The 13,652-nt window shown below is 49.1% G+C and overlaps 1 protein-coding gene across 1 annotated transcript in view; it reads left to right on the top strand.

The window, feature by feature from the left end:
- Positions 1-13,652, top strand: part of LOC139383309 (protein phosphatase 1 regulatory subunit 12A-like) — a 71,461-nt gene that overhangs the window by 27,953 nt on the left and 29,856 nt on the right. Inside the window, exons 7-12 of the mRNA XM_071127791.1 lie at positions 1,475-1,560; positions 2,792-3,000; positions 3,816-3,925; positions 4,161-4,394; positions 6,248-6,330; positions 8,655-8,741. Of these exons, the coding sequence (XP_070983892.1) occupies positions 1,475-1,560; positions 2,792-3,000; positions 3,816-3,925; positions 4,161-4,394; positions 6,248-6,330; positions 8,655-8,741 (809 nt within the window). The remainder of the gene's footprint in view (positions 1-1,474; positions 1,561-2,791; positions 3,001-3,815; positions 3,926-4,160; positions 4,395-6,247; positions 6,331-8,654; positions 8,742-13,652) is intronic.

Here is a 13,652-nt window from a genome sequence, read left to right as displayed (position 1 = left end):
TAACCTCCAGGCGAGCTTCAATGCCATACAACTCTCCTTCCGTGGCCTCCAATTGCTCTTAAATACGAGTAAAACTAAATGCATGCTCTTCAACCGATCGCTGCCTGCACCTGCTCGCCTGTCCATCACTACTCTGGACGGCTCTGACTTAGAATATGTGGACAAATACCTAGGTGTCTGGTTAGACTGTAAACTCTCCTTCCAGACTCACATCAAACATCTCCAATCCAAAGTTAAATCTAGAATTGGCTTCCTATTTCGCAACAAAGCATCCTTCACTCATGCTGCCAAACATACCCTTGGAAAACTGACCATCCTACCAATCCTCGACTTCAGCGATGTCATTTACAAAATAGCCTCCAACACTCTACTCAGCAAACTGGATGCAGTCTATCACAGTGCCATCCGTTTTGTCACTAAAGCCCCATATACTACCCACCACTGCGACCTGTACGCTCTTATTGGCTGGCCCTCACTTCATACTCGTCGCCAAACCTACTGGCTCCAGGTCATCTACAAGACCCTGCTAGGTAAAGTCCCCCCTTATCTCAGCTCGCTGGTCACCATAGCAGCACCCACCTGTAGCACGTGCTCCAGCAGGTATATCTCTCTGGTGAACCCCAAAGCCAATTCTTCCTTTGGCCGCCTCTCCTTCCAGTTCTCTGCTGCCAATGACTGGAACGAACTACAAAAATCTCTGAAACTGGAAACACTTATCTCCCCCACTAGCCTTAAGCACCAACTGTCAGAGCAGCTCACAGATTACTGCACCTGTACATAGCCCACCTATAATTTAGCCCAAACAACTACCTCTTTCCCTACTGTATTTAATTAATTTATTTATTTTGCTCCTTTGCACCCCATTATTTTTATTTCTACTTTGCACATTCTTCCATTGCAAATCTACCATTCCAGTGTTTTACTTGCTATATTGTATTTACCTTGCCACCATGGCCTTTTTTGCCTTTACCTCCCTTATCTCACCTCATTTGCTCACATCGTATATAGACTTGTTTATACTGTATTATTGACTGTATGTTTGTTTTACTCCATGTGTAACTCTGTGTCGTTGTTTGTGTCGAACTGCTTTGCTTTATCTTGGCCAGGTCGCAATTGTAAATGAGAACTTGTTCTCAACTTGCCTACTTGGTTAAATAAAGGTGAAAATAAATAAATCAATAAATATTTACTCTGTATATGTCTTCCTCTATATTGACTCTGTATATTGACTCTATATATTTACTCTGTATATATCTCTGTATATTTACTCTGTATATGTCTTCCTGTATATTTACTCTGTATATGTCTTCCTGTATATTTACTCCGTATATGTCTTCCTGTATATTTACTCTGTATATGTCTTCCTGTATATTTACTCTGTATATTTACTCTGTATATGTCTTCCTGTATATTTACTCTGTATATGTCTTCCTGTATATTTACTCTGTATATGTCTTCCTGTATATCTCTCTAGCTGCGTACAGAAAAAGCCAAGCTGTCCCAGCCTCCTGTCATCGAGACCAGCCCTCCTATCAATATGGCATCGGTTCGACCACGCAAGTCAGTGCCCCAGCATGTCTGTTGTCTGTGCCAGTCTGTTACCCACCTAGGAATCACTGATACAGAACCACAGACGTAGCTTAGTGTGTTACTGATATGAGCCAAGAGAATCAGACACTGTCTTTTACCCACCTGACACCTCTCTACCAATAGAATCACACTCTGTTACCCACCTGACACCTCTCTACCAGTAGAATCACACTGTCTGTTACCCACTTGACACCTCTCTACCAATAGAATCACACTGTCTGTTACCCACCTGACACCTCTCTACCAATAGAATCACACTGTCTGTTACCCACCTGACACCTCTCTACCAATAGAATCACACTGTCTGTTACCCACCTGACACCTCTCTACCAGTAGAATCACACTGTCTGTTACCCACCTGACACCTCTCTACCAATAGAATCACACTGTCTGTTACCCACCTGACACCTCTCTACCAATAGAATCACACTGTCTGTTACCCACCTGACACCTCTCTACTAATAGAATCAGACTGTCTGTTACCCACCTGACACCTCTCTACCAATAGAATCACACTGTCTGTTACCCACCTGACACCTCTCTACTAATAGAATCAGACTGTCTGTTACCCACCTGACACCTCTCTACCAATAGAATTAGACACTGTCTGTTACCCACCTGACACCTCTACCAATAGAATCACACTGTCTGTTACCCACCTGACACCTCTCTACCAATAGAATCACACTGTCTGTTACCCACCTGACACCTCTCTACTAATAGAATCAGACTGTCTGTTACCCACCTGACACCTCTCTACCAATAGAATCACACTGTCTGTTACCCACCTGACACCTCTCTACTAATAGAATCAGACTGTCTGTTACCCACCTGACACCTCTCTACCAATAGAATCAGACACTGTCTGTTACCCACCTGACACCTCTCTACCAATAGAATCACACTGTCTGTTACCCACCTGACACCTCTCTACCAATAGAATCAGACACGGTCTGTTACCCACCTGACACCTCTCTACCAATAGAATCAGACACAGTTGTTATTTACAGTGATGGCCTGGTCATCCAATAGTATTCATATAGTTAAGCTGTCCCTCAGTCTCCCACACAGGATCCAGTTACAGTCCAAATCCTGGTTTTGTTTGTTTTTGTTTACACACACACACGGATTGTCTTCGCCCTTAGTGATCACCGTCACTGACTGGTTCCTCCATGCCTACCTGTCATCCTCTCCCCTGCAGGACCTCAATCTCTCGTATGAGCAGCCGAGAGAAGATCTGCCTCCACGAGAGGGAGAAGCACCCTCCCCCTGCCCTGACCAGCAGCCCTGCTGAGGATGAGGATGAGGAGGGGGTACAGACTCAGCATGGGACACAGGGACAGGCCCAAGCCTCCAGCAGCTCCAGTTCAGAAGAAGAGGAGGACGAGTCTGAGAGCGATGCAGAATCAGGTGAGCGACTGAGAGAAAATGAAGTTTCCCTGGTGTCAAGTGCATTTCAGTCTAGTCCATTCATGAAGTAACATTTGAGTTTACTGAATTGAAATGGAATGGACCTAAACCCTGTCATGACAGATACCTAAAAGACTGAAACCCATTGTGGAGTTGTTCTATTGTAGGGAATCATGTGGAGTTGTTCTATTGTAGGGAATCATGTGGAGTTGTTCTATTGTAGGGAATCATGTGGAGTTGTTCTATTGTAGGGAATCATGTGGAGTTGTTCTATTGTAGGGAATCATGTGGACTTGTTCTATTGTAGGGAATCATGTGGACTTGTTCTATTGTAGGGAATCATGTGGAGTTGTTCTATTGTAGGGAATCATGTGGAGTTGTTCTATTGTAGGGAATCATGTGGAGTTGTTCTATTGTAGGGAATCATGTGGAGTTGTTCTATTGTAGGGAATCATGTGGAGTTGTTCTATTGTAGGGAATCATGTGGAGTTGTTCTATTGTAGAGAATCATGTCATTAACTGGCTTATGGTGATTGTTGCAGAGAATCATGTCATTAACTGGCTGATGGTGATTGTTGCAGAGAATCATGTCATTAACTGGCTGATGGTGATTGTTGCAGAGAATCATGTCATTAACTGGCTGATGGTGATTGTTGCAGAGAATCATGTCATTAACTGGCTGATGGTGATTGTTGCAGAGAATCATGTCATTAACTGGCTGATGGTGATTGTTGCAGAGAATCATGTCATTAACTGGCTGATGGTGATTGTTGCAGAGAATCATGTCATTAACTGGCTTATGGTGATTGTTGCAGAGAAAGCCAAAAACCGAGAGATCATCAACAACTTGAACAACAAACGCAACAGCTCCTCCCCCCATGCTACCTCCATGGCAACCAGCACTTCAGGAAACACTGTTAAAAAGGTATGTTTCTGTTGGTGTTTGAACGCCAGAATGCTGGGTAGGGCAGCTATGACTTGGTATCTCCCTGGTGATGGAGTCAGCTACGGCCTGGGGGGGACTCAGATGAACAACCTGTGCACTCTGCTATTGACTATTTAAAGTGATTTGGTAAATTGTCTTTTATTACCTCTGTTGGCAGGTCATTAATCTAAGTTGATTTGATCAGTGAATCGTACATCTCTCTCTCCTTCTGCAGCAGGACCCAGGGAAGCCCCCAGCCCCAGAGGCAGCACCTAGCTCAGCCCATGGTGCTGCCCCTGGCTCCTGGAGGACCTCTCTTCGTAAAGCAGGCAGCTCCGTGACCCTGGGGCCTTCAGGTACCACCGACCCAAGCCAGGAGTCCAACTGCGGGGCGCCTCAGTCGGGCCTGGGTATGATCCGCTCTGCCTCCAGCCCACGCCTCAGCTCTGACACCAGTACAGACACCAAGGTACTGGAACCAGACCACATTGATGGTAAAAACACACCTTTAAAAGGTACCGGAGCATCACAGGCTGAGAATTATTTGTGACAACTGTTGATTCTTTACAGATACAGTACAGGAGCATCACAGGGTGAATTTGAGTTGTATTCCCTTGATTCGCCCCCTCATTGTATTCCCTTGATTCGTCTCCTCATTGTATTCCCTTGATTCGTCCCCTCATTGTATTCCCTTGATTCGTCTCCTCATTGTATTCCCTTGATTCGTCCCCTCATTGTATTCCCTTGATTCGTCTCCTCATTGTATTCCCTTGATTCGCCCCCTCATTGTATTCCCTTGATTCCTCTCCTCATTGTATTTCTTTGATTCCTCTCCTCATTTCCTTCACAAAACAACCTCTAATCTATTTAGAGAAGTACGCAAGGAGAGAGAACACAAGGAATCAAGGAAATACAACTACATCTTAGACTGGACCAACTACATCACTACCTCTAATGCACTACTGTCCTCTTAGACTGGACCATCTACATCACTACTGTCCTCTTAGACTGGACCATCTACATCACTACTGTCCTCTTAGACTGGACCAACGACATCACTACTGACCTCTTAGACTGGACCATCTACATCACTACTGTCCTCTTAGACTGGACCATCTACATCACTACTGTCCTCTTAGACTGGACCATCTACATCACTACTGTCCTCTTAGACTGGACCATCTACATCACTACTGTCCTCTTAGACTGGACCATCTACATCACTACTGTCCTCTTAGACTGGACCAACGACATCACTACTGTCCTCTTAGACTGGACCATCTACATCACTACTGTCCTCTTAGACTGGACCATCTACATCACTACTGTCCTCTTAGACTGGACCAACGACATCACTACTGTCCTCTTAGACTGGACCATCTACATCACTACTGTCCTCTTAGACTGGACCATCTACATCACTACTGTCCTCTTAGACTGGACCATCTACATCACTACTGTCCTCTTAGACTGGACCATCTGCATCACTACTGTCTTCTTAGACTGGACCATCTACATCACTACTGTCCTCTTAGACTGGACCATCTACATCAGCACCTCTAATACACAACTGTCCTCTTAGACTGGACCATCTACATCACTACTGTCCTCTTAGACTGGACCATCTACATCACTACTGTCCTCTTAGACTGGACCAACTACATCACCACCTCTAATACACTACTGACCTCTTAGACTGGACCAACGACATCACTACTGTCCTCTTAGACTGGACCAACGACATCACTACTGTCCTCTTAGACTGGACCATCTACATCACTACTGTCCTCTTAGACTGGACCAAATACATCACTACTGACCTCTTAGACTGGACCAACGACATCACTACTGTCCTCTTAGACTGGACCATCTACATCACTACTGTCCTCTTAGACTGGACCAACTACATCACCACCTCTAATAAACTACTGACCTCTTAGACTGGACCAACGACATCACTACTGTCCTCTTAGACTGGACCAAATACATCACTACTGACCTCTTAGACTGGACCAACGACATCACTACTGTCCTCTTAGACTGGACCAACTACATCACTACTGTCCTCTTAGACTGGACCATCTACATCACTACTGACCTCTTAGACTGGACCATCTACATCACTACTGTCCTCTTAGACTGGACCATCTACATCACTACTGTCCTCTTAGACTGGACCATCTACATCACTACTGTCCTCTTAGACTGGACCAACGACATCACTACTGTCCTCTTAGACTGGACCATCTAGTTAGTAGTGATATGTTTGAAACTATTCATAGCTAGATATTGATAGATCATCAAACGTCCTTGTACTTTCAGGAACCCAGGACTGCCAGAGTGAACCCCAGTCCAACCAGACGTCTCTTCAGTATACCAGACACCAACCCAGACAGCACTAGCAGGTTTGTGAACCCCAGTCCAACCAGACGTGTCTTCAGTATACCAGACACCAACCCAGACAGCACTAGCAGGTTTGTGAACCCCAGTCCAACCAGACGTCTCTTCAGTATACCAGACAGCAACCCAGACAGCACTAGCAGGTTTGTGAACCCCAGTCCAACCAGACGTCTCTTCAGTATACCAGACACCAACCCAGACAGCACTAGCAGGTTTGTGAACCCCAGTCCAACCAGACGTCTCTTCAGTATACCAGACAGCAACCCAGACAGCACTAGCAGGTTTGTGAACCCCAGTCCAACCAGACGTCTCTTCAGTATACCAGACACCAACCCAGACAGCACTAGCAGGTTTGTGAACCCCAGTCCAACCAGACGTCTCTTCAGTATACCAGACAGCAACCCAGACAGCACTAGCAGGTTTGTGAACCCCAGTCCAACCAGACGTGTCTTCAGTATACCAGACACCAACCCAGACAGCACTAGCAGGTTTGTGAACCCCAGTCCAACCAGACGTCTCTTCAGTATACCAGACAGCAACCCAGACAGCACTAGCAGGTTTGTGAACCCCAGTCCAACCAGACGTGTCTTCAGTATACCAGACACCAACCCAGACAGCACTAGCAGGTTTGTGAACCCCAGTCCAACCAGACGTCTCTTCAGTATACCAGACACCAACCCAGACAGCACTAGCAGGTTTGTGAACCCCAGTCCAACCAGACGTCTCTTCAGTATACCAGACAGCAACCCAGACAGCACTAGCAGGTTTGTGAACCCCAGTCCAACCAGACGTGTCTTCAGTATACCAGACAGCAACCCAGACAGCACTAGCAGGTTTGTGAACCCCAGTCCAACCAGACGTGTCTTCAGTATACCAGACAGCAACCCAGACAGCACTAGCAGGTTTGTGAACCCCAATCCAACCAGACGTGTCTTCAGTATACCAGACAGCAACCCAGACAGCACTAGCAGGTTTGTGAACCCCAGTCCAACCAGACGTCTCTTCAGTATACCAGACAGCAACCCAGACAGCACTAGCAGGTTTGTGAACCCCAGTCCAACCAGACGTCTCTTCAGTATACCAGACAGCAACCCAGACAGCAGTAGCAGGTTTGTGAACCCCATTCCAACCAGACGTCTCTTCAGTATACCAGACACCAACCCAGACAGCACTAGCAGGTTTGTGAACCCCAGTCCAACCAGACGTCTCTTCAGTATACCAGACAGCAACCCAGACAGCACTAGCAGGTTTGTGAACCCCAGTCCAACCAGACGTCTCTTCAGTATACCAGACACCAACCCAGACAGCACTAGCAGGTTTGTGAACCCCATTCCAACCAGACGTCTCTTCAGTATACCAGACAGCAACCCAGACAGCACTAGCAGGTTTGTGAACCCCAGTCCAACCAGACGTCTCTTCAGTATACCAGACACCAACCCAGACAGCACTAGCAGGTTTGTGAACCCCATTCCAACCAGACGTCTCTTCAGTATACCAGACAGCAACCCAGACAGCACTAGCAGGTTTGTGAACCCCAGTCCAACCAGACGTCTCTTCAGTATACCAGACAGCAACCCAGACAGCAGTAGCAGGTTTGTGAACCCCATTCCAACCAGACGTCTGTCTCTTCAGTATACCAGACACCAACCCAGACAACACTAGCAGGTGGGCTCAGCTTGCCTCACATGATGCTGTCACGTACCACAGTATGGAATGGAAGTGAAAGGCTGCTCATCGGCTTCACTGTGTGTGTGTGGCTGAGTGCGTTTGTGAGAATAGCTAAACAGGTTTTGAGCTTCACTGCATCACCCTTCTCTCCCTCTCTCTCAGCTGGTTGAGTTGTAGCGCCTCTTACACCCCTCCTCCTCTCTCCCTCTCTCTCAGCTGGTTGAGTTGTAGCGCCTCTTACACCCCTCCTCCTCTCTCCCTCTCTCTCAGCTGGTTGAGTTGTAGCACCTCTTACACCCCTCCTCCTCTCTCCCTCTCTCCCAGCTGGTTGAGTCGTAGCGCCTCTTACACCCCTCCTCCTCTCTCTTCTCTCCCTCTCTCCCAGCTGGTTGAGTCGTAGCGCCTCTTACACCCCTCCTCCTCTCTCTCCTCTCCCTCTCTCTCAGCTGGCTGAGTCGTAGCGCCTCTTACACCTCTCTCCCTCTCTCTCAGCTGGCTGAGTCGTAGCGCCTCTTACACCCCTCCTCCTCTCTCCCTCTCTCTCAGCTGGCTGAGTCGTAGCGCCTCTTACACCCCTCCTCCTCTCTCTTCTCTCCCTCTCTCTCAGCTGGCTGAGTCGTAGCGCCTCTTACACCCCTCCTCCTCTCTCCCTCTCTCTCAGCTGGCTGAGTCGTAGCGCCTCTTACACCCGCCGCCTCAATAGCACAGGATGTGATCTCAGTAGCTCCACCCCCTCCTTGCCTCTCAGGTATGTCCTACAGCCTTGGCTCCGTCCGTCGGTGTGTCTTCCCACTCTTGGGGCTTCTGGTTGAAGTGTGAATTTCCCGTTCTGTGGTGTTTGTGTGTTCAGTATTGTCGCTGGATGTCTCCTGAATATTATGTTCATTCAGCCTTTCTTTAACCAGGTTCAGACAGGAAACTCCGCTTGGTTGGTTGAACCATTTGTTAGATAAGATACACGCAGTACGTCAGAACGTGGCCTGTAGACTCTGCTCTCTCGCTGCCAGAACATGCATCGCGTTAAGATGATAGTAAATCCAGCCAGAGAACAAGGTACTCTGTACCAACTTCCTGCAGGACGGAAAACCAGAACCTAACAGGAAGGTGGCAAAGCAGAAAACAGACATGTATGTTAGAGCAATACAGGATACACCAGGACATAGCCAGGATACACCAGGGACATAGCCAGGATACACCAGGGACATAGCCAGGATACACCAGGATACACCAGGACACACCAGGGACATAGCCAGGATACACCAGGATACACCAGGGACATAGCCAGGATACACCAGGACATGGTCAGGATACACCAGGGACATAGCCAGGATACACCAGGATACACCAGGGACATAGCCAGGATACACCAGGACATAGCCAGGATACACCAGGATACACCAGGACATAGCCAGGATGCACCAGGACACACCAGGACATAGCCAGGATACACCAGGACATAGTCAGGATACACCAGGACATAGCCAGGATACACCAGGACATAGCCAGGATACACCAGGACATAGCCAGGATACACCAGGACATAGCCAGGATACACCAGGACATAGTCAGGATACACCAGGACATAGTCAGGATACACCAGGACATAGCCAGGATACACCAGGACATAGCCAGGATACACCAGGACATAGCCAGGATACACCAGGACATAGCCAGGATACACCAGGACATAGCCAGGATACACCAGGACATAGTCAGGATACACCAGGACATAGCCAGGATACACCAGGATCCACCAGGGACATAGCCAGGATACACCAGGACATAGCCAGGATACACCAGGATACACCAGGGACATAGCCAGGATACACCAGGATACACCAGGACATAGCCAGGATACACCAGGACATAGCCAGGGACATAGCCAGGATACACCAGGGACATAGCCAGGATACACCAGGACATAGCCAGGATACACCAGGATACACCAGGGACATAGCCAGGATACACCAGGATACACCAGGACATAGCCAGGATACACCAGGACATAGCCAGGGACATAGCCAGGATACACCAGGGACATAGCCAGGATACACCAGGGCATAGCCAGGATATACCAGGGACATAGCCAGGATACACCAGGATACACCAGGATACACCAGGACACACCAGGATACACCAGGACACACCAGGGACATAGCCAGGATACACCAGGACATAGCCAGGATATACCAGGGCATCGCCAGGATACACCAGGGAGAGAGCCAGGATACACCAGGACATAGCCAGGATACACCAGGACATAGCCAGGATACACTAGGGACATAGCCAGGGTACACCAGGATACACCAGGGACATAGCCAAGATACACCAGGATACACCAGGGACATAGCCAGGATACACCAGGGACATAGCCAGGATACACCAGGACATAGCCAGGATACACCAGGGACATAGCAGGATATACCAGGGACATAGCCAGGATACACCAGGACATAGCCAGGATACACCAGGACATAGCCAGGATACACCAGGATACACCAGGGACATAGCCAGGATACACCAGGACATAGCCAGGATACACCAGGATACACCAGGACATAGCCAGGATGCACCAGGACACACCAGGACATAGCCAGGATACACCAGGACATAGTCAGGATACACCAGGACATAGCCAGGATACACCAGGACATAGCCAGGATACACCAGGACATAGCCAGGATACACCAGGGACATAGCCAGGATACACCAGGACACACCAGGACATAGCCAGGATACACCAGGGACATAGCCAGGATACACCAGGACATGGTCAGGATACACCAGGGACATAGCCAGGATACACCAGGATACACCAGGGACATAGCCAGGATACACCAGGACATAGCCAGGATACACCAGGATACACCAGGACACACCAGGACATAGCCAGGATACACCAGGACATAGTCAGGATACACCAGGACATAGCCAGGATACACCAGGACATAGCCAGGATACACCAGGACATAGCCAGGATACACCAGGGACATAGCCAGGATACACCAGGACACACCAGGACATAGCCAGGATACACCAGGGACATAGCCAGGATACACCAGGACATGGTCAGGATACACCAGGGACATAGCCAGGATACACCAGGATACACCAGGGACATAGCCAGGATACACCAGGACATAGCCAGGATACACCAGGATACACCAGGACACACCAGGACATAGCCAGGATACACCAGGACATAGTCAGGATACACCAGGACATAGCCAGGATACACCAGGACATAGCCAGGATACACCAGGACATAGCCAGGATACACCAGGACATAGCCAGGATACACCAGGACATAGTCAGGATACACCAGGGACATAGCCAGGATACACCAGGACATAGTCAGGATACACCAGGACATAGTCAGGATACACCAGGACATAGCCAGGATACACCAGGATACGACAGGACATAGCCAGGATACACCAGGACATAGCCAGGATACACCAGGACATAGCCAGGATACACCAGGACATAGCCAGGATACACCAGGACATAGCCAGGATACACCAGGATCCACCAGGGACATAGCCAGGATACACCAGGACATAGCCAGGATACACCAGGGACATAGCCAGGATACACCAGGACATAGCCAGGATACACCAGGACGTAGCCAGGGACATAGCCAGGATACACCAGGGACATAGCCAGGATACACCAGGGCATAGCCAGGATATACCAGGGACATAGCCAGGATACACCAGGATACACCAGGACATAGCCAGGATACACCAGGACACACCAGGATACACCAGGACACACCAGGGACATAGCCAGGATACACCAGGAAATAGCCAGGATATACCAGGGCATCGCCAGGATACACCAGGGAGAGAGCCAGGATACACAAGACATAGCCAGGATACACCAGGACATAGCCAGGATACACTAGGGACATAGCCAGGATACACCAGGATACACCAGGGACATAGCCAGGATACACCAGGATACACCAGGGACATAGCCAGGATACACCAGGGACATAGCCAGGATACACCAGGACATAGCCAGGATACACCAGGGACATAGCCAGGATATACCAGGGACATAGCCAGGATACACCAGGACATAGCCAGGATACACCAGGACATAGCCAGGATACACCAGGGACATAGCCAGGATACACCAGGACATAGCCAGGATACACCAGGATACACCAGGGACATAGCCAGGATACACCAGGACACACCAGGATACACCAGGACATAGCCAGGATACACCAGGACATAGCCAGGGACATAGCCAGGATACACCAGGGACATAGCCAGGATACACCAGGGCATAGCCAGGATATACCAGGGACATAGCCAGGATACACCAGGATACACCAGGACATAGCCAGGATACACCAGGACACACCAGGATACACCAGGACACACCAGGGACATAGCCAGGATACACCAGGACATAGCCAGGATATACCAGGGCATCGCCAGGATACACCAGGGAGAGAGCCAGGATACACCAGGACATAGCCAGGATACACCAGGACATAGCCAGGATACACTAGGGACATAGCCAGGATACACCAGGATACACCAGGGACATAGCCAGGATACACCAGGATACACCAGGGACATAGCCAGGATACACCAGGGACATAGCCAGGATACACCAGGGACATAGCCAGGATATACCAGGGACATAGCCAGGATACACCAGGACATAGCCAGGATACACCAGGACATAGCCAGGATACACCAGGATACACCAGGGACATAGCCAGGATACACCAGGACATAGCCAGGATACACCAGGACATAGCCAGGATACACCAGGATACACCAGGGACATAGCCAGGATACACCAGGGACATAGCCAGGATACAACAGGATAACCAGGGACATAGCCAGGATACACCAGGACATAGCCAGGATACACCAGGATACACCAGGGACATAGCCAGGATACACCAGGGACATAGCCAGGATACACCAGGGACATAGCCAGGATACACCAGGACACACCAGGACATAGCCAGGATACACCAGGGACATAGCCAGGATACACCAGGACATGTCAGGATACACCAGGGACATAGCCAGGATACACCAGGACATAGCCAGGATACACCAGGATACACCATGACATAGCCAGGATGCACCAGGACACACCAGGACATAGTCAGGATACACCATGACATAGTCAGGATACACCAGGACATAGCCAGGATACACCAGGACATAGCCAGGATACACCAGGACATAGCCAGGATACACCAGGACATAGTCAGGATACACCAGGGACATAGCCAGGATACACCAGGACATAGCCAGGATATACCAGGGACATAGCCAGGATACACCAGGACATAGCCAGGATACACCAGGATACACCAGGGACATAGCCAGGATACACCAGGACATAGCCAGGATACACCAGGATACACCAGGGACATAGCCAGGATACACCAGGACATAGCCAGGATACACCAGGACATAGCCAGGATACACCAGGATACACCAGGGACATAGCCAGGATACACCAGGGACATAGCCAGGATACACCAGGGACATAGCCAGGATACAACAGGATACACCAGGGACATAGCCAGGATACAGCAGGACATAGCCAGGATACACCAGGATACACCAGGGACATAGCCAGGATACACCAGGGACATAGCCAGGATACACCAGGGACA

Source organism: Oncorhynchus clarkii, chromosome 2 (genome assembly GCF_045791955.1).
Source record: "Oncorhynchus clarkii lewisi isolate Uvic-CL-2024 chromosome 2, UVic_Ocla_1.0, whole genome shotgun sequence".
In the NCBI taxonomy this organism is placed as follows: domain Eukaryota; kingdom Metazoa; phylum Chordata; class Actinopteri; order Salmoniformes; family Salmonidae; genus Oncorhynchus; species Oncorhynchus clarkii.
The sequence above is the reverse complement of the archived record's forward strand: the minus strand, read 5'-3'. Positions and strand labels throughout refer to the sequence as shown.